The sequence below is a fragment of the Rousettus aegyptiacus genome, unplaced genomic scaffold (assembly GCF_014176215.1).
Source record: "Rousettus aegyptiacus isolate mRouAeg1 unplaced genomic scaffold, mRouAeg1.p scaffold_m13_p_8, whole genome shotgun sequence".
Classification (NCBI taxonomy): Eukaryota; Metazoa; Chordata; class Mammalia; order Chiroptera; family Pteropodidae; genus Rousettus; species Rousettus aegyptiacus.
This window is the reverse complement of record NW_023416311.1, coordinates 7,867,851-7,889,409: the sequence shown is the minus strand read 5'-3', so window position 1 is coordinate 7,889,409 and position 21,559 is coordinate 7,867,851. Positions and strand designations below refer to the sequence as shown.

General features: G+C 42.3%; 1 protein-coding gene across 1 annotated transcript in view; it reads left to right on the top strand.

Annotated features, from left to right (window-relative positions):
- The first annotated feature begins 4,260 nt into the window (after window positions 1-4,260).
- BMERB1 (bMERB domain containing 1) overlaps window positions 4,261-21,559 on the top strand; it is an 87,078-nt gene continuing 69,779 nt past the window's right edge. Inside the window, exon 1 of the mRNA XM_016159680.2 lies at window positions 4,261-4,516. Coding sequence (XP_016015166.1) covers window positions 4,411-4,516 — 106 coding nt within the window. The 5' untranslated portion in view covers window positions 4,261-4,410. The remainder of the gene's footprint in view (window positions 4,517-21,559) is intronic.

Genomic DNA, 21,559 nt, shown 5'->3' with positions numbered 1-21,559 from the left:
ATCACCAAATATTTCAAATATATAGGAAAGTAAGAGAATAACATGGCAAAGATCCCTGAACCCACCAACCATCTTTTATTTTATGGGTTATACACAATTTTATTTAGTTTTTTAAATATTTCTATACAGTAAAAAGCATACATCTTAAGTGGCTATCTCAATGAATAGCTATACACACACACACACACATACATACTTATATGTCTCCATGTATATGTTTATATATAATATATATCTATACAAACACATATCCTAGTATGTCATCAATCAGACTGTACATTTCTAGCATTTCAATAAGCAACTCCTATGCTGTTTTGCATTCAGTAACCCCATAAAAGTAACAATTATTCTGACATTTATCAATTCAGATTAATTTTACCTGTTTGCGAACTTTATATGAACAGAATTATTACTTACTCTTCTGCATCTGGCTTCTTCTGTTTAAGACTGTCTGTAAGATTCATCCCTTTTGTCGGTCTTTTCCATTGCTGTGGCTGTAATCCCAGAAACAAAATACAGTAAGTGTTAGCAAGGTTGTGGAGAAATTGGATCTCTTGTACATTGCTGATAGGAATGTAAAATGGAAAACAGTTTGGTGAGTTCCCACCATAGAATTGCCCTATGACCCAGCAACTTCATACTTAGGTGTGTATCCAAAGAATTTAAAACAGGCACTCAAACTAATACTTGCATACAAATGTTCATAGCGGCGCTCTTCACAATAGCTAAAAGGTAGAAATGACCCAAATGTCCATAAGTGGATAAATAAATAAACAAAATGTAGTGTATTTACACAATGGAATCATATTCAGCCTTGAAAAGGAATGAAGTACTGATACATGCTACGGCGTGGGAGAACCCTGAAAACAGCATGCTGGGTCAAAGAAGCCAGACACAAAAGGTCACATACTGTATGATTCCATTTATGTGAAATAGCCAGACTAGGTAACTCCATAGGGAAAGAAAAGATGGATGATTGCCAGGGGTTGGAGGGAGTGGGGAATGTGGGAGAAGTGCTTCATGGGTCTGGGGTTTCCTTAATGGGTGAGGAAGTGTTTTGGAGCTAGATAGAGGTGATGGGGGTACAACTTTGTGAAAAGTATAGTGCCACCAAGCCGTTTGCTTTAAAAATAGTTCACTTGATGTTGTACAAATTTCACCTCAATAAAAAAATTTAATGCGGTCAAACATTAATATTTTTCTTGAAGATTTTGTCTTTTCTGGGTCTTAACCTTCCACTGCAAAACAATAAAGGCGTTCTTCCATACTATCGTACAAATGTTTTAAATTTTGCTTTTCTCATTTACATCTTTAATCCTCCTGGAGTGTGTGTGTGTGTGTGTGTGTGTGTGTGTGTGTGTGTGTGTAAGTATAAAGGTGTGATTTTTATTTTCATTTTCCATTTGGTTAGGCAAATATCTTAGCACCATTTATTGACTAGTCCATCCTTTCTGTACTGATTTGCAAGGCTTCCTTTGTCATACATCAACTTTCCAAATGTGTGTGGGTCTTATTTTGGGCCTCTCAGTTTTTCCTTATGTCTTAAGGTTTTAATATCTATTAGTTAAGTTCTCCCTATATTGTTTATTTTCTTCACCACTGTCTTGTCTATTCCTAGCCTTTATTCTTCCACATAATTTTAGGGTCAGTTCATTAAAAAAAAAAAAAAAATTAAGTTTTTTTACATTTTGATATTTATTAACAAAAATGGTCCAGAAAAGGATTGGGTCAAAATTACAAAGTGATAGGGGTTAAAATAAAACAATTTTTTCATTGTATTGATTTTAGAGGACTGTAGACAGTCTAGAAAGCAAAGTTTATTTGAAAATCCTGTCCTCTACTGAGATTTCAACTGAAATTGCACCAAAAAGCTCTGTAATCTTTATGATACTGATTCTTTTTACCCTTGAATGTGGCATATTTATCTCTCCATTTTTCAGTTCGGTTTTTGTATTTCAGATATTTTTTATTCAAATTTATTATTTATTAGGAGTTACCGAAATAAAAAATATAATTGAGTCTCACAGTTATGTTGCACTATTATGCAACATAAAAAAAATTAATTGTCCCAGATGACAGAAAATAGTAAATTTCTCCTCCAAGTTTTTTTTTTGTCATTACAATTATATTTTAAATTTAATTAATAATGTACTATTTAAATCTAGTTTTGATATCGAGGTCACACTGTTATAAAATGAGCTCTGAAACAATATTTATAAAATAAGAATTATCTGTTTTTTGGTGAGACTCACCTATAAAACTGTTTGGGCCTGTTACCTCTGTGGGACTGAAAAGGAAAATAAACTTCTATATTAACAGTTCAGTTTTCGTAATAGTTATTTTGTTTACTTTTTTATTTCCTGAATATATTTTTAATAGTTTACTCTTAAAAGAAAATGTTCAGTTCAACTAAATTTTTAAAATCTTCCTGTATTTGTATTGTCCCTTTTTCATTCTCAGTTTCACCCATGATTGCCTATTTTGGTGAGTTTTGAGAGGTTTCCCTTCTTTAGTAGTTTTTCCCCCACCAAGCCATCAGCTTTTGGTTTCGTTGATCTTCTCTGTTGCTTCTTGTTTTTTTTTTTTTTATTTTCTTAATTTGTGCTTTTAACGTTATTGTTTTTTTCTACTTAGGTTTTATTTTTTTTCTTAAAGTCTTTTGAGTCGAACACTGAACCCATTTTAAACGATTCTAACCATTTTTAAATACACCTTTTGAGTATAAATTCACATTGTTGTGCAGCCATCACCATCATGCATCCCTATAGCCCTTTTCATCTTGTAAAACTATAAAAAATAGCTTCCCATTCTCCTCTCCCTGGCCACCCCGCCAGTCCCTGGCAACCAACATCCCACTTTCTGTCTCTATGAATTTAACTACTCTAAATACCTCATATAAGTGGAATCATACAGTATTTATTCTTTTATGACTGGCTTATTTCGCTTAGCATGTTATCTTCAAGTTTCATTCATGCGGTAGCATATTGCAGAATTTCCTTCTTTTTAAAGGCTGAATAGTATTCCATTGTATGGATAGACCACATTTTTCTTATCCATTTATCCTAGCCCATTTATATTGTCTTACAATATTTTTTTTAACACATGCGTTTAACACTATACATTTACTTACATCAAAACTTACAAGGTTTGGTATGTAATACTCTCATGGTTCTCCAGGCCTAAATATTTTATAATTTTCATTGTTATTTCCTTTTTCTCTCATGGGCTACTTAGAAGTTCATTATTGATAATAACTTTTAAGACCTTTGCTACCAGTTGCTAAATCACTTACTAATTTATTGAGTGCTGGACCATTTTACACTTCGCAAGCCATGTAGATACCAAAAATTGCCCCAGCTGACATCTTAAAACCGACAACAAATGAACAACCCATGACCCATAGAACCTCCTCCCCTCCATACAAAATACCATACCTGTCCAGTCTAGGGAGTCAATATAATAAAGAGATTGAGTCTGGATTCAAATGCTGAACAGGCCACTTGGTGACTGTGGAAATTTGGGTAACTAATTATTTTGTGCCTCTGTAAAACAAGGCCAACAAAACAGTACCTATTTCACAGAGTTATTCAAAAGTGTTCAGTGCCTAGCTGTCATGCAATAAATGTTACTAATTTTTATCAATTAAGCTTCTGATTTTACTTTGTATTTTTAATGCTGCCATGCTTCGTTAGTAAGATAACCCCCTGGGTTCCTGGACAGTAAAGACCTATGTTCCAAACAACTTCGTTATACTCGTGTCCAAAATATTTTCATGTTTCTCTTAAGTTCTTGCAAACACATACAGTGTTGACACAGGCAACCACAAACAAGGCTGTTCCGTTTCATATTTAAAGTTTACAGATAGACGCAAATGACAGAGCTTTTCACACAGAAAGCACTCGGCCAAGCATAGAACCTAGAGTTCCGGGGTCCACATTCATGCTTTTGCATACTCCGCACAAAGATGGATCCATCGCCCACAGATAGAGATGCACTCACAGATCCTACTCAAAACCTAGCAGCCCGTTGACATATCACAAGCTACACACAGTGCCACTGCCATGCACAGTAGCGACACCAATTCTGGTATGGGCAGGGACCTTGTTCTTACTTCCTTTGGGTTGGTCCTATTTTAGTTGTTGTTTTTGTTGTTTTTCTTAGAGTTATCATCTGCCCTCTATTCTCTCTACCCAGCCCCCCCCAACGCCTCCTTTGCGCATGCGTTCTGCATCCTTCCCCCACTCCTGGGTACCAGTTGGTACTCCCTGGCCCTGGCGGCGGAAGAGATGGAGCAGCGTCACGAGCGCCCAGCCCTTTAAAACACTGCTGGCTGGAGCCGCCTCCCTCCCTGCAGCCCGCGGCGGGGATGGAGTAAGGGGAGACCTGTAGACCTGCCCGCGAGGACCAGCGATGGAGTTGAAGCAATCTTTGTCTACCCATCTGGAAGCCGAGAAGCCGCTGAGGCGCTATGGGGCGGTGGAGGAGACGGCGTGGAAAGCGGAGGGACTGGGGAGAAGTGAGTACTTCCGAGGAGGGAGGATGCAGTCGGGGATCGGTGCGCTGGAGCCGGTAGTCTCGGGAGCGGGTGATCCTAGAGAGCGGACCGAGGGAAGCGCCCCCGCGCCGGGGCTTCCAGCGCGGGGGGATGCGCAGCGCCGCGCCGCGCTCTCCCGCGAACAAAAGGGGGACTTCGGGCTGGGCTGCAGCCGGAGGCTCCGGAAACCTCAGGCCGGGAGCCTGGGTGGACTCGGAAGACCGGATCCGCATGCCGGCAGCTGATGCTGGAAGAAAGTAGGGTCTTTCTCTCAGCGGCGGGGAGAGGAGGGTCCGTTCTCCGCCCGTGGTGGGCTAGGACTCTGGGGCCGCTGGACCATCCTGGAAAGCACGCACGTCCCTGGAGAGGGGGGAGTGTCCACTGGGCGTCCGCTGTGTCTCTCCCCCTGCACGAGGTTCAGGGCACACCTGAAATGGCCAGCGTTTCTTCCCTGCCTTCTTCTGGGGCGCAGGTGGGAGGGAAAGGGTTAGGGGAAGGTTCACTCTGTGCACGCCCTCTCCCTTCTCCCTTGACCCAGTCAAAGTCTGGTTTCGGTGCAATCCTCGTAGGCGGCTCTGAAACCGACCGACTGTGTCTGCCGGCGCTCTCTACATATTTTGGGGTCAACGACATTTCCAAATAAACCGAAGGTTTTTGTTTTTCATTGATAGGACACAGTAGTTGAAACTCCTGTTCTCGGATTATAGAGACAGCCTCAGGGGTCCCAGGGTCATCAGCCGTCCTCTGCAAATCTGGGCGCCTCCCAGCGTCCCTGCCTTTTCCCTGCCTTTGCGTCGCCGACTCTAGACCCAGGCCTCCTGCTGGGCTGGGAAAGACCCTCTGGCCCTTCTTGGGGACCCTCAGCTTCCTGCCTTGGTGCTGGGTAACCATGCTCAGCACCAATCTCAGAGCTGTGCTGGACTAAAGTATTGCAAATGTGCTCTTTTCCTGTCTTTGCCTGGTAGAAGATATTGTGTGTGTGTGTGCGTGTGCGTGTGTGTGCGCGCGCGTGCACGCGGGTGCACGCTTTCTCCATACCTGTAATTAAAAATTCAGAAAATCTTCCTAGAATGGCTCAGCTACATTCTGGTTCTCACGGGTTCCAGTTGAAACCACAATCAACTGTCTTAGTTCTGCACCTGGATCCCGTAGGGCTCCCAACCTCTCTCCTTCTTTTCTTTTCTTTCTCCTTTTCAAACCTGGGTCCTTCCTCCTCTTTCATCCTTTCAAAAACCCTTTGGCTTATGGTACTTTGGCATGACAGCATGGCTGAGGGGCTCTGCTTCCTACGAGCTCAAAATAATACTCACAATGGCTGCCTTTTATTGATAGATTGTCATGAACTTTAAATAAATCATCTCATTCAATCCCACACGCAACCTCCTGAGGTGACTATTATGACTGCCTTACATAGACAGAAATAGATTGAAGAACTAGGGCTTGCTAGGTGATGGGGCCGAAGTGGCAGAGCCAGGATTTGAACCCCAGTTCATTGGACCCCAGAGCCCCTTTCTGCTTTTAACATGAAGATTTATTGCTTTCGTGTTTTGGGGGAGCTTTCTAAGTCTATTGTGAGAGTCCCACAACACATTCAGTGATCTCGTAAGTATATGGCAGGTCTGTTGGTCCCTGGGGCTCACAGTGGCCCTGCAAGAATTTGGGGTCCATGCAGTGTGAGAGCTATATTCTGATAAGCCCTGGGTTCGAATCCTGGCTCTGTCCCTTGGTGCCTGTGTGATGACTTTAGGCGCATTTCTAAACCTCACTCTGCCTCCATTCTCTGAAATGGAGATAATAATAGATACCTACCTTATACCTTAATTGTGAATATGCAATAAGATGATGTATGCACAGCTCAAGGTAAGTGCTCAGTACTTATTGGCCGCTTCCATTATTTCGTTACTGCATCTGTAGAAGGAACCTGCTTTTATCCTTTGCAAGGAATTACATAAAGCAACACCCTGGACTAAAACTGCAATGTCGGTCAGTCCCCTAATAATTTTCCTTAGAGCTTCTTATTCTGTCTGTTACCATTTTATTAGGAAAATTTTCAAACATACAGAAAAATTTCAGCCAACACCCAATTTATAGCATTTGAGCTCCTGAAATTTTTGTACTTCTAAGTCTTAGGCTGCAAACTGTTATAAGCCTGACGAAAAGGTTTTCTCATCCTCTATGTTCCAAACCATCAATGACTCTGACTCCTGCTTCCTATTCAAATGCAGGACTACAGTTTCTGATCTGCTTTTCCACGGATTCCCCAATCTGCTTTTTTTTTTTTTTTCTTTCTTTCTTTCTTTCTTTCTTTCTTTCTTTCTTTCTTTCTTTCTTTCTTTCTTTCTTTATTCCTTTTTACATATTCAAACTCGAAATCTTCTTAAAGCACTGATCTAGAGTCCCACTTTTGAATTTCAAATCTGGGATTGTTACCTCTAACGAACACGAACATGCTTTTCTCTCTAGACTTTCTTCTGCAACTTGGCATTCTTTGAAGAGAGTGGCTTTATTGGAACTCCTTCTCGACTCCCAGAGGGTCTGGGGATCCAATTCATACCATCTGGGGCCTCCATTAATTTATTAATGAAGTGTGAATATTAGGACTATTGATTCCATGGCATGACAATTGTCAAGTCAATGTCGCAATGCATGAAATGGTGGAGAAAAGAGAGGCCATTAAAAAGATGACATGCTCTGTTTAACTTCTACACATTTTTAAATATTTTATGTTTAGCACCAACTAAGCATTACTTAAAAAGAATTGAAAAGGGGAAAAAGATTGTGGAACTGGTCATTTTTAGTTGAGGTTGTATTAACTGCTATCTTTAACTAGTTTTTAGATAGAAGATATGTATAGAAGAGTAGCGAAGAATGGGAGTTTTGAAATCAGGTGAAAATGGGTCCAAACCAGCTCTAACACTTTGTCACCCTGGGAAAATGGATGAACCTCTCTGTGTAACAGTAACATCATCTGTAAAATGGGAATATGTTGTTTTGAAACCTTGGTTAAATTTCTAGGTGAAATCTGAAACTGGCCCCAGTACACAGAGGATGAGAAGAGACCGAAGAAAAAGGCAGACCACTCCAGATTGGTAGGTGACAGGTTTAATAAGCAAGGGAGCTTACAGTCAGGGCTTGTCTTGGGGGCCACAAGATGAGTAGACCTCTGTACCCGCCCGTCAGTACCTTAAAAGTGTGTATAGAGGCCTTAATGGAGTTTAGTCACTTATACCATCCAGTTCGTAGAACAACACCTTACTCTGTCAAGGCTGCGTCCTTGAAACCACTCTAGTCCAGGAAGAGCGGGCAGAGTGCACATTGCAAGGACAGGCGCGGGGCGAGGAGCCTCTGATAGTCTGGGTCCAGCTCTCTGGTCAGCCAGTGGTCACGTCTTCTCCATGACCTCTTCCAACAGGATAATAATAATAATGATCACTTTGGGCCATTGGGAGTATTAAAGGAGATAATGTATATAATGCATTCAGCACAGTGCCTGGCACAATGTAAGCACTCCATCAGTGCCGAATGGCTGTCATAATAGGACATACATGGATGGTACCCAACAGAATTAGATTATTCCAAGCTTGCCAGTCAGGTTTTCCTTGCATCCATTTTTTTTTTTTTTTGGTAAATTCCAGATAATGATGTGCATATATACCCTTGTCTTCCTCATGGGAGTGTGTGGGGGATGAGTTTTTGAACCCTCGAAAACTACCTGGTATTTTCTCATTTGAGAAAGATGCTAAGCAATTGCTCCCATCTGCCGTTGACTACATTTTTCGGCTAGCAGTGATTTTTTTTTTTTTTTCTCAGTTGGAAAATGTATAGTGACATTTCCGTGTGGTTAGATATATAAAAATATCGCTTCCAACCAACTGTAATTAATTGAGGGAGACACAAAGACGAGGTGCCTTTTGACAAAGCACAGAGCTTTTAAAAAGCATAGTTGTCAGTGGTCATGGCCATTTCTTGATGGATTTGAATGTGCCTTAAAGGATGCTCAAGATTTTGGACAAGGGATGTGAGGTGGGTCACTCCTATCAGTGCCATGAGAGGTCACAGCATTGGCAAAGGCACAGAGGTAGAAATATATGTGCTGCGAGTATGAGGTTGTTATAAAGTGGAAAGTTCAAGCAGCAATCTTACTATGGACTAGTACTTAAAAGTCCCGGGTTGTGTACTGATTTGCAAGCAGGTCATTAAACTGGCCAGTGTTTCAGTTTTAATAAACAGCGTGGAGACTGAATTAATATGAATTGCTGCCAATCTATATAATAGATTCTTAGGAAAGGTTTTGTGTTATTTTCATCTGTTTGATTAAATATGCTAATTTTATTTCGGTTTTATTTCGTTTTGGCATTATTTCTCTTGTTACCGAAGTAGTACATGCACTTTATAAAAAATTCAAATTCATCTGAAATATAAATATAAAACATGAAAAATACCTATAATCTGCTCCCCTACCCCTATTTATTCATCCAATAAATAGATATTGAGTGCTTTCTAAGTACCAGGCAGTATTCTAGAGGCTGCAGGGTATGAAGCAAGACAGACAAGGTTCCTGTCCCCATGGAGAAAGTGGGAATTGGTTGGGAGTGAAAGTATCGCATAAGCAAACAAATAATGTAGTTCAGATAATAAGTGTTACATGGACATTAATAGGGGAGGGCTATTTCCCATCCAGTGGTAAAGAAATGCTTTTCTAAGGAGGTGACATTTTGCCATGTAAATGTCAGGGATCTAGGCAGCAAATACAAAGGCTCTTTCTTGGTATATCAGAAGACAAGACAGAAGGCCAGGGTGATTGGGACCCAGAGAGTCAAGGAAGAGAAAGGAGATGAATCACAGAGGACCCAGACTGGGTAGGGTCTTATAGGTCATGGTTAAACAAACAAACAAACAAACAAATGTATATGTTTTATTAACATTTCAGGAGAAGCTGCTGACGATTGTTAAGCTCAAGACTAACATGAGCTGTTTTTTTTGTTTGTTTGTTTGTTTTAAAAAGGTCATATGGGCTATTGGAATGAAGAATAAGGCCGTGGAGGGCAAGCGGTGATCATTGTAACTGACCCTTCACTATAGTTACTGGTTCCTTCCTAATTGATCTCATTTTGGATTGGTGATAGGAATTTCCTCACGTGTAAAAGGTGTGACAAGGAGGAGAGGTGGTGTGGGCTATCTTCTGGGAGACCAAGCACTGAGATGTGATGTAGGAGATGTGACAGTCTCTGCACTGGGCCTGGGTAGGCACCGAACGTGTGACTTATTGTGGGAATTATAATAGCAGAAATATGAAGATGATGAATGTGATAGTATCTACTATGTGCTTTGAACAAACCCAAATGTTTACGTTTCTCTGTGCTTGTTCACAACTTTAAGGTTCATTTTTTTTTTTTTTAAATCATTTCATTTTTGCAAGCATTTCCTTCTTATGGGTTAATTGAAGGGAAAATCCATTGTGTGTATTCTTGGTCTCTGATTAATTATTAAACACTTATTAATAATAATAGTAACTAATGACTTCTGGCTGTGAGCTTGAGCTTATTAAATTCTCATAACAAGTCGATTAGGTCAGCGGAATTCTTATTCTCCTTTTATGGATGGGGAAGCTGAGGCTGAGGGAGGTTAAGAACCTTTCTGAAGGTCACAAAGCTAGAGTGAGTGACAGAGCTGGAGCCTGACCCTGGCCCTCTCAGACTTGAAACGTCCCTTAACAGTGCCTGCTCCTCCTGGCACAGTGCTGGATGCTGCAGAGATTAGAGAGGAAATAAGACACGGCCCCTGTTCTCAAGGAGTTTACAGATTTGGGGACACAGATGTAAAGGGCACCGTAATTTATAATACCAGTGCAATGAAACAAACACTAAATGAAGGTACAGGTGGGCAATGAAAAGAAGAGATTGGTTTTTCCTGGGGGACTCCAGTGGGACAGCAAGGAGGAGTGTTTGCTGGGGTCCTGAAGGATATGCAGATTTCAACAGGTGAAGACAGGAATGCAGGGCATTTCACGTGAGCTGCCAGCCCGAAGGCCAGGGTCCGTGGACTAGATTTTTACCCCTCTGTGTCTTTCCCCTCGGCTCTCACGTCAGGGGAATTGGAGTCTGTTTGGTTCACTCGTATGGGTCACCCGTTACCTGGGTGAGCCTGCAGGTTGGAGATCAGCACAAGTGGGGGCTCTTTTAGTGTTGCCCTTTGGGAAGCGCCCCTCACCAAGCTCCTCCAAAGATACATTCCATCCAGTCCGACCATTCATTTCTTCGCTATTCATTTATGCAACATGCTCGAGCCCCTGCTATGTGCCAGCTTCGGAGGTACAGGGATGTCTTAAAAAGACCCAGACCCCACCCTTGAAGGGTTCTCTGTCTATGTTCCAGTCTTCCCTCTGCTACTTCCTAGCCAGGTGCCTAATATCCTTAGACCTCAGTTTCCTCATCTGGAAAATGGAAATACACTTAATACTGCTGAACTTTACTCTTAGAGATGGCCAAGATGGCAAATTTTATGATACGTGTATTTGACCATAAAAAGAGTGCATTGTTGAATTATTTTTAAAAGGTAGAATAAAAAAAAATAAGTCTTTAAAATATAGGTATAATTCCTATAATAACACAAACCTATACTAAGGCCAAGTGGTAGCACTGAGGGATGGTTCTGAGGTCCGGGAGAGAAAGTGGCCTAGAAGTCGCCTGGCAGTTCATCCCTGATTGAGGGGAACAGCATGCCAGGCAGAGGGAACAGCACCTGTGAAGACAGACATGATGCAGCACATTTGACCTGGGAACTGCGCATGGATCATCCTTTCAATATGTATTTACTGAGGAGCTCTGATATGCTAAGCACTTGAGAATACAGGGTCACTTTGAGTAAGATGTATCCAGTACCTGCCTTCAGGGGGTTTAAGGTCTACTAGTAAAATTAGAACTATCGTATGATCTAGCAGTCCACTTGTGGGTGTACATCCAAAGGAAATAAAAAGAGAACATCGACGAGACATCTGTGCCCTCATATTCATTGCAGCATTATTCACAATAGGGAAGACATGGAAACAGCCTAAGTGTTCACCGATGGATGAGCGGATAAACATGGGCTACTTACATAAAATGGAATATTATTCAATCATGAAAAAGAAGGAAATCCGGCTATTGCCAGTTGCGACAACATAGATGGATCTTAAAGCTACTATGCTCAGTGACATAAAGACAGATACCGCATAGTATTACTTACATGTGGAATCTAAAAAAAAAAAAAAGTAAAAAGTTGAACTCATAGGAACAGAATAGAGAAGTGATTGCCAGGGTCTGGAGGACGAGGGCTATAAGGAGAGTTTGGTAAAACAGGTACAAACTATCAGTTACCAGATGAATAAGGTCCGAGGAGCTAATATATGACATGATAACACTGTGTTGATATAGCTGATAACACTATAGTTGATAACACCGTGTTGTATAATTGAAATCTGCTAAAAGAGTAGGACATAAATGTCATTGTCACCCACAAAAAAAGATAAATAGGTGAGGTGATGGGTGTGTTAATTAACTAGATAGGGGAAACCTTTCACAATACACGTGTCAAATCATCACAATGTACACTTTAAATATCTCACAATTTTATTTGTCAATTATATATCAATAAAGCTTAAAAAAAAAAAAAAAAGATCTCCTGGGAGAAGTCCTATTTCCAATAATGCAAAACCAAAGAACCAAGAGAGGATGTTGCCCCTCCCAGCTCTTCGGAAACAGAATCCAAGTCAGTTTGCTGACCTTAATGCCCTCTCAGCTAAATATTGTCCAGAAATTAACTCAGTTATTTGGCTACAGGTGTGTTTTTGCTGGCCGCTTAGATGAGTCCTTCTAATAGGGTCAAACCAAGTATTAATGAGTAACTGGGGGGCAGTGATTTGATTCTGTGTTCTTGCGAGTGCCATGACCACAGAAACCCTGTAGATCATATTCACCAACGAATGCTGGAGGCCTGGTGTCTACCACACTGCCCAGCACTTAGAAGCCTCTCATTCGATCTGTAGTTGCCGAAGGCAGCAGCTGTACATCCACGAAGACCACAGCGCAGATGATTTAATCGTGTTTCATAAACCTTTGAAATCGTCAAACTAAACCATACAGTTAGCGGGAGTCTTGGTCTCAATTGCCTGCCCATCTCTTGGTTTAGACTGTTGGTTCCTGATGCTGCCGTTTGATTAGCATTCTTGCTTTCCTGCTTTGGGGAAAGGACTTGAGATTTTCAGATCAGATACGAAGCAACGGGAATAGGTACAATTATCGTGAACTTGGCAGTGCACTGAGAATGGCGTGATGGGTGTAGGCTGGGCTAGGTGCTTTATCTCCACCGTACCCCCTCGCTTCTACGATGTCAGCCAAGCTGGGGTGAACCGTCCACGGTCGATCACACCTTTCCGAAACAACAGAAACAAAAAACAGCACGACCACATTAAATGTACCGGTTCATTTAAAAAAGCTTTTTAATTTCATGCAGAGAACAGAGTCATCTCAGACACTGCTGGTGGAACTGTTGAGTGTTCCACCCTTTGGGGAAAAAAAATTAGAGAGCATCTATTAAAATTTAAAATACTCATATGCACATATGTGCCAGAAAAAAAAGAAAGAAAAAATAGACACAAAGTGAAGGCCCATCAGTAGAAGAACAGTTGGATGAATTATTGTTCATCTACTATGAAATGTTATGGAGTCATTGAAAAAGGATAAATTAGAACAAGAACAGTCTTCTTAGAGGTATTATTGAGGGAGGAAAATGAGATCCAGGAAAGTGTATGTAGCAAGGTCTCATTTTTGTAAAACAAAATTCTCTCTGTCTCTCTAGTGCATATATCAATGAGTGTGTGTGTGTGTGTGTGTGTGTGTGTGTGTGTGTGTAAATCCAGGAGCAGAAAGATGAAAATCTTGCCCCATTAATCAATAGAGAAAGGGTTTAAATCTAGGACAGTCTGGTTAAAAAGTTCATATCTTTCCCTCTAGAATTATTTGTAAGCTCCCAACTATATTCAATCCCATTGGCATTCCGTATGTTTCAAAGGGAAAGACGTCTGAAATAGTGGAGCCCTGTTTTAAAGATCTCGGTGATCACAGTGCTGACCATTCTCATTTAGACTTTGTCTCATTGCGGTTCCCGCCTGACAGCTTTTTTCTGGTGGTCTCCAGGGTAGAAGAATGGAACAACGTAGCCTCCATAACCTGAGAACCAGAGATACATTTGGGAAATAGTCAAACAAAAGAGCAGAGGAAGGGACAAACCAGTCTTTTCTTAACTCATGTTTTTCTCCCCGTGTTTGTACCCCTTTGCTTTAGTCAGTTCAAGCTGCGATAGCAGAAGCCCACAGACTGGGTGGCTTGTAAAGGGCAGGAATTTATTTCTCACAGTTCTGAAGGCTGGGTGTGCCGCCACATCCGGTGCCTGGCGAAGGTTTCCTGGTTCGTGAACTCTGTCTGGCAGCTGTGTCCTCAGTCCTCACCTGGAGGAAAGTGTGACGGAGCTTTTTTTGGGGGGGAGGGGTCTGTGTTTTAAGGGCACTAACTCCATTCACGAGGGCTCTACCCTTATGACCTATTCACTTCCTAAAGGCCCCGCCTCCTAATGCCATCACATCGGGGATTAGATTTTAATGTATGAACTTAGGGAGGGAATATAAACATTGACTCTTTAGCCCCCTCCTCAATCCAGGAAGGCATCAAAGACAGCTGCAGGCTGGGGATTTGCCCAGTCCCTACTCCAGGGGTGAAATGCTTTTTCAGCAGGTGGCTCTTAAAAGTGGCCATTATTTTGACAAGACACAAAAAGCGCCTATTTATGTCCCTTTTGGTTCCATTTGGTTCTTCACACTCAGCAGGCCAGGCGAGACCATTTCACCCACACTGGGTTTGCAGCGTGTGTGAACGCTGGGGATGTGCCACCCGCTGCTGCAGGATCCGTCCATCTTCAACCTGTTCAAAGAGACATAGAGAAGGCATCCCCAGAGCACAGCTTGGTGGTGATTGAGGTAAAATTCACCCACCATAAAATTTTAACGTGCGCAGTTTAGTGGCATTTAGCACCTGTGGGGCTGGAAGGAAGTTTGGAGATCGTCTCAACCTTGGCACTACCGACATTGGCATTTGGGGTTGGATCGTTCTGTGTTGGAGGGGGAGGGGCTGTCTTGTGCACTGTAGGGTGTTTAGCAGCGTCTCTGGCCCCTCCCCACTGGATGACAATAGCACCACCACCTCGCCTGCTGCCCCTGCCCAATAGTGACAACCAAAATTGTCTCCAGACATTGCCAAATGTCCCCTAGAGGGGCGAAATTGTCCACATTTGAGAACCACTGATCAGGTCTAATTCTATTTTCATACAGAGACTCTAGTTTTATGATATGGATGAGTCCAAAGAATTTTCTTATTTCACCTCTTTATTTTGGTCCCTAGGTTTCTTCTCTCTCTGTCTGTCTCTGTCTCTGTCTGTCTGTCTGTTTCTCTTTCTCTCTCTCTCTCTCTCTCTTGCACACACACACACACACACTCACACACACACACACACACACAGCCCCAGCAATAAAAACCATGTTGGGAGGGCTCAGGAGTAAACCAAGAGAAACACAATTGTGAGTTTCCTGAAGCATAAAGAAATCTCCCCATGCAAAATGTACTTGGTTTTCCGTAAGGCCTTCCTGCCTGGGAAGATTTCTACTTAAGTACGAACTAAAGTGAAGAAGAAATTGTCGCTTTCCCTCATAGCAAAGCAAATGCTTCAGGTGGATGACTAGAAATACTTTTCCAACAATAGCCCTTACTTAACTCTTCTACCACAACAAGAGGGGTCTATGCTGGCCCAAAGAACATTGACACCTGTGTCCAGGGGCTGACCATTTCTGCTTTATTGCCAACTCGAAGAGTGCACAGACAATAACGAAAGGGACCAAGAAAGTAGAGCACACCGGGTGTCAGATGACATCTCAATTTTTGCAAACCAAAGTGAGCGTTTTTAGGTGTGTGTATAGCGGGGTAGAATGCCTAGTTCTTTTAATGTTCTCAGATGAATTTTTTTAGTATAAACATGTGCTTAAGAAATCAGGTGTTCCTGATGATTCAGGTGCCTCTTCCTCCTCTTCCTGTGCGTGTGTGTGTACATCTGTGTTTATGTTCAGTTAATTCTATCGCAGCTATAGAGCATAGGATAAAAAAATTATTATTGCTGGGGTTGGTCTCGTCTTGTGCAATTTCCAGCTTCGGCTGCACATTAGAATCCCCTAAAGAGCTTTTAACACCATTAGCGCACCCACCCCATCTCCCTTCTGTATGGATTCTGAACCCTTCGCCCAGAGGGAAGTTGATTTTCCCAAGTGCTCAAGTTGGGCAATAGCGAAAGTAGAACTTGAACCCATTTATCCTGTGTATTCAAAAGCCGCTAAGTAAATAGAGCACCATCCTAATAAAGAATTCTCTCTACCAGGCCATGATGGCCAACACCTGAAAGCTCTCAGTAAAAATAAATTATTAAATCCTCAATTGTAAATCTGTCATTGCTCTTGGGAAATCAATTCAACCCGTGAGTCCTATAGCCTTAGATCAGTCACCCATTTCTGAATACAAAAGACACTATTGCTATTGTTATTAGCAACCATTATTTAAAAATTTGTCATGGATGTGGAGATGCATAAATAACCTGTATTCGGTGGACCAGCTGCTCCATTAATTTAGCTCCTTTACGGAAGAAAGGAAACACAATGCACTGTATTTAGAAAAGATAATGATCCATTAGCTAATGCGTTTTTCAAAGAAACAGCGTACTACTATATGACGATGTGTCAGCTGAAGTAGAATTTCACCTATAATTCTAATGGGGCAGGGGCAGGAAACAAAGGCATATTTGAGGGAATATGGGAAAAGAAATACTGTATCTTCCTATGTTGCTATTTAAAGATAATTTTCATATAAAAGGCAAAACTATGACTCACAGAGATATAACAATGAATGCGTGTTAAAAATTTTATTCTACTCAATGAAGGAGCAAGGTAGATATAACCGATTCAAAAGAATCTGAAGAATAGACTGATTTATAGATCAGGGTTATTGAAATAAAGGGGCAAATGAAAATAGAATGGTGTTTTTCATAAAGGAGAGTGAAGTCGATTGGATCTCTGTTAGATAGGAGATGATTTGCACGTGTATAAGAATTATTTTTCCATCGTCACGTACCTGCTCTTACAGAGTTAAAAAACACCACAGACAGAATCAGATAAGCTGAGGAGGCCTCTAGACTATGCACTGTCTAAACTATAAAGTTCCCTTGAAGCACTTTTCCTCCCTACGTTACCTACCTGGTCTTCCGAAGAATTTTCAAACACAAAGCGACCACGTTTTCAAAAGTTGCAGTTAAGAAAATTACCTCTTAGGGAAGAAAAATGACTTCACGTGAAACCTGGCCCACTGAAAGAAATCCTGAGCTTGAAAACATGGAACTCAGAGGAGACTGAAAAATGACAGAAAACTCAGCTCATTAATTATTCAGATGTTTGTGTCTTGATGCCAAATGTCAAATACTTTATTGACTTTTTAACAGATGTTCAGCTTGATTGAAACCAAGAGCGGGTAAATCCAGCATTTGCTGGTTACCCATGTAGCTGCTCTGCAAACGAAAAATATCATTATCTACCCTATCTATTTATATAATATACTTTTATAATATTTGTATTATGTGTATATGTATATTTTAAGGTAAGGTCATAATATCATCCCATGGCTAATAGCTACCAACCCTACCTCTTTGACCGATCTGCCTTTCAAAGAATGAGCTGTTAACACTCAGAATGGCTGGTTCACACTAGAAATTCAACACATATTTGCCAGTCACATAAAGGCATTTGATTTCCAAGCAACTGAAGAACATTGTTTCGCTTCCTAGGCAGGTAAGGATACAGGGCAAGCTGCTAACGAGCTTCTGAAAATGGTCTTGAAAGAGAAATTACTTTGGCCTCTGTGGGATTGGATCAGATATCTCGATTTACAGTTATTTGCTCAGCTGCCATTTCTATTATCTAAAAATAAAGCAAAGCAGCTTGAAGTTGACTCGTGAGTCTGAACCCCTCCGGTGTTTGCGTCCTTCCGAGCTTGGTGCATGCTGCCGCTCGGTGTTTAAAGATCTGGCAACTCCAAGAAGGAGCGCACCAGAGTCAGAATTTAAAGATAGAAATCCATGCAGTCATTTGCCTTTTTGCGCATTTATAAAATCAGCCATCTGGATGCTCGGTGTCCAATAAAATGATCTCTCCTATGCCTAGCAGGCCTTTTCTCGAAGGCAGTGTTTTCTAAGTCATGTTCTGAGGAATAGCAGCTGTTAATAGGTTTTCTAAGAAAGAGGGAGGGCTGTGGTCAGTAAATCTGGAAATTACTAGGTGAAAATTAGTGATGCGGATTTCTCGAGCGTAGTAGGAGTCTTTAATAGGCTGATGCATATCATGAATCTCCACAGGTACATGACACCTGCCTCCTGCCTCACCTCTGCCTGCTGTTGACCAGTGTATTTCTCTCTCCTTTTTGCCCATCACTGCCTTTCACTCTGATACCAATGACCGACTCCTCTGCTGTATGCCTCTGGTTGTTTGTTTTTAGTTGGAGTAGAACATACTCTGCCTGGACTTCCCCGCTCTCCGTAATCCCACACCTTCCTTCCCTCCCAGCGGAACCTTATTTCCCTCCATGCTCTAAAATGCACCCCCGGTGCAGTTAGATTGCTGTTCTTCACATCCTCATTCGCAGAATGGGGAGAGTACGGATAACGCGCACATACCCCATGCAGTTATTGAGGGCATTTGATGAGTTAACATCGACAGGGCTTGGAACTCAGTGCCCAGTGCACGACAAGGGCCTGGTAAATGTTAGCTGCTATCATTAGATGTCATTATTTTCATTCCTTTCCCGTGCCATTCCGCCCTTCTTTCTTCCTTCCTGCTTAAACTTGATCCGACCTCTCCTCTGTGGCAGGTCCATTCATCTCCTTGCTTCCCTAACTCGCTTAATTTGATGTGCGGGATTGATCCCCTGCCCCCGCCCCCCTCCCCCCAATGTAAAGGAAAGTGCACATGTAGCCTCAAGTGCCCAGCCAGATTGCTGTCCCCCAGCTCTTTGTCCGTAGAAACTCAGTTATTGGCAAAGGGTTTCGCCTCACTTCCTCGGGAAGCCCGGGAAGCCCAATGCCTTCCACTGCACCTCTTTCTTTTTTTCTTTTCTTCTTCTTCTTCTCCTTCTTCTCCTTCTCCTCCTCCTCCTCCTCCTCCTCCTCCTCCTCCTCCTCCTCCTCCTTCTCCTCCTCTTGTGCGGTGTCATGCTTGGTTGTCTGTGATTTGTTTCGGTCACACGGAGGCCTGTCTCATCCCGCAGTTGATTTTAAGTTCCTTTGGAGTGAAGACCAAGCCTTTGTTTCCAATCTCCCTCTTGAGCTTAGGCAGAGGTTGGTCGGCAAATTTTTTTCTACACAGGGCTAGAGTGTAAATATTTTAGGCTTTTCAGGCCGTATGGTCCCTGTTGAAACTACACAATCTACCACAGTAGCCCCAGAGCTGCCATAGATGAATACCTGAAAGAATCGGTCTGTTTTAATTTTATTTAAGGATGCCGAAATTCAAACTTCACATAATTCTGCATCATGAAATATTTTGTTTCTTTTAATTTTCACCCCCTAACCATTTAGAAATGTAGAGGCCATTCTTAGCTCATGGGCCCTATAAAAACTGGAGCTAGGCAGGTTCGGCCTACAGGCTTGTCGGTCCCTGGCCTAGACAAATGACAGGCACGTAAAAGGTGGTCAGGTCACAACTGACTTTTGGATCGCGGTAGGAGGAGAACATTCTGTCTGTGTCTGGCTTTGCTCTGATGCTTGGCTCCTCCCAATCACCACTTGCTGGCATTTTGCTTATAGAGCTTGTCCTGTAGCTAGGGGAGAAGGCACTGGCCAGGAGGAAAGTTTGTAGGGTTCGTAGGTCCTTGTTTTGGGGGTTTTCTCACGTAAGAGATAGGATTACTTGCAAGAAACAGAAGTTGACTCTGGATAGCTTGGATACTTTCCAAGTGTGAGGCAACCCTTTGCTGAGACTTCAAGTCAGTTTAAGGGGTTGGTTGCAACCAGAATGTGAAAAATGAAACAGAAGAGAATGGAAAATTAGAAGATGCAGCTAAGGTACTGAGGGTTTGTATTATTTTGTACGAGTTTTATTTCACTTAAGCCTGTGTGTGATTGTAGATACCAGGCCACTCTGTGTATGTCTTACTGTAGGTCACATGTAAATGAGTTTGCAAAGCACAGGAGCTTAAGGAGAGAAAAGGAATTTACTGGAAGCATGTGGGAATCCTTCCAGAATCAAGCAAAAACTCTACACAGCCAGGCCTTAAAAAGAAGAGGAACTATGTAACCTATAGAGTTCCATGTGACAGAGAGAGAGTCCAGGGGTTGTCACAAACTCAATCGGCTCCCCTGGGATACTGTGCTCAAGATTAAAATACCCAGGAGGGGACAGAATGAAAATCTGAGTTAATCAGAGTCCGTTTCTGTTGCTTGCTTCCTTCGTGTAGACAAATCCTACTTCTTATGTGTAAAACCGCCCCAGATGAGAACCTGTGAAAGGCAAGCTGAACCCTACAAGCTCTTCCCACATCCTGGTGCCTTCTCCCAGGACTGACCTTTGCGACTGACTACTCTTGGGTAGTAGACTCTCTCAGTCCCAGGACAAGCTCTGTGAGCAAAAGAGTGGCTGAATGGTGGTTGGAGGGAGCCAAACATAAACATAAACACAAAGCCAGACATAAGCAAAACGTAGCAAGTGTACGTTGGTCCAGCGAGATCAGCACCCAACTCTTGGCTGGGTGTAGTCTCCCATGGAAATACAGTGGGGGTGCTGTGACCCGAGAAATCCCTCTGCAGGTGACCGTGAAGGCGTGAAATTGGTTTTCCCTCTCCCATAAAACTAACTAGTGTTCTGATAATAAGAGAATTAGTGCTCATAATTTTTAATGCTCCAGATTACAAAAGAGAGCAAATGTCATGTAAAAGCATCCTGCCAAGCTAGACAACCACTGAGAACATCCTTTCCGATGTTCCTTTGTCCTTCTTCCTCTCCTCTACTCTCCCTGTTTTTTTCTCCTCCCCTCTCCTCCTTCTCCTCTGAATCATGCTGACCAACAAGAGACAAAACACACTCTGGAATCTGGTTCCTTTTCTCACAGGTCTCCACCATCTTAGGGTCTACCTCCCTCGCTATGAACTGAAGAAAGAGTTCTTTTAGAGTTTGAATGGAGAAAGCTTGCCAAACGAGATGTAACTCCTATAAGTCCCAGTTATGACGATGGGACGTAAGGGAAAGTCTAATCTGATTCAACAAACACACGTTTTGATTCATTTTGTGCGAAAGGCTCTGCTAGGCACTGAGGAAGGGAAGGAAACTGAGATGAATGAGGCAGAGGTGCTTTCCTCAAGGAGCTCGCTGTCTAGTCGGGGAGAGAGTTACAAAAGAGATCTAACTGGTAAACGCATGAACCAAGTGCATTGGAGACACAGAGGAAAAAGCAGTTAACGCGCAGTTATCGATCAGTGTGTTCTAATGCATTTTCGTTTCACAAATAAGAGGGCATCTTGTCGCTCTTCCATCCGAGCCTCGCCTGGGTCCCCACCCACTGGCTTGCTTTGCTTTGTGTTCTTAGGGTGGGGGAGCTATTCTTCTGGGTCCTTTTGCTGGATTCTCACCTTGCTCAGCTGGTGAACTCCTCCTTCTCACACTTTTAGGTCTCAAATGCCCATGCCTCAAAAAGACGTCCCCTGATCTCTTCCCCCAGGCTCAACGCCCAGGTGTCTTAGCACACTATTCTCTTTCCCGTTCCATCATGACTGCCTGTTTTCCCTCAATTCCTTTGGAGTAGAGATCACGGCTGTTTTATTTGCCCAGCATTTGGCAAGTGCTCAATTAATATCCGTTGAATGAATGAAAAAGTAAATGTGTTCAATGAGAGGCTATATTTGTTAAAAAGAAAAAAA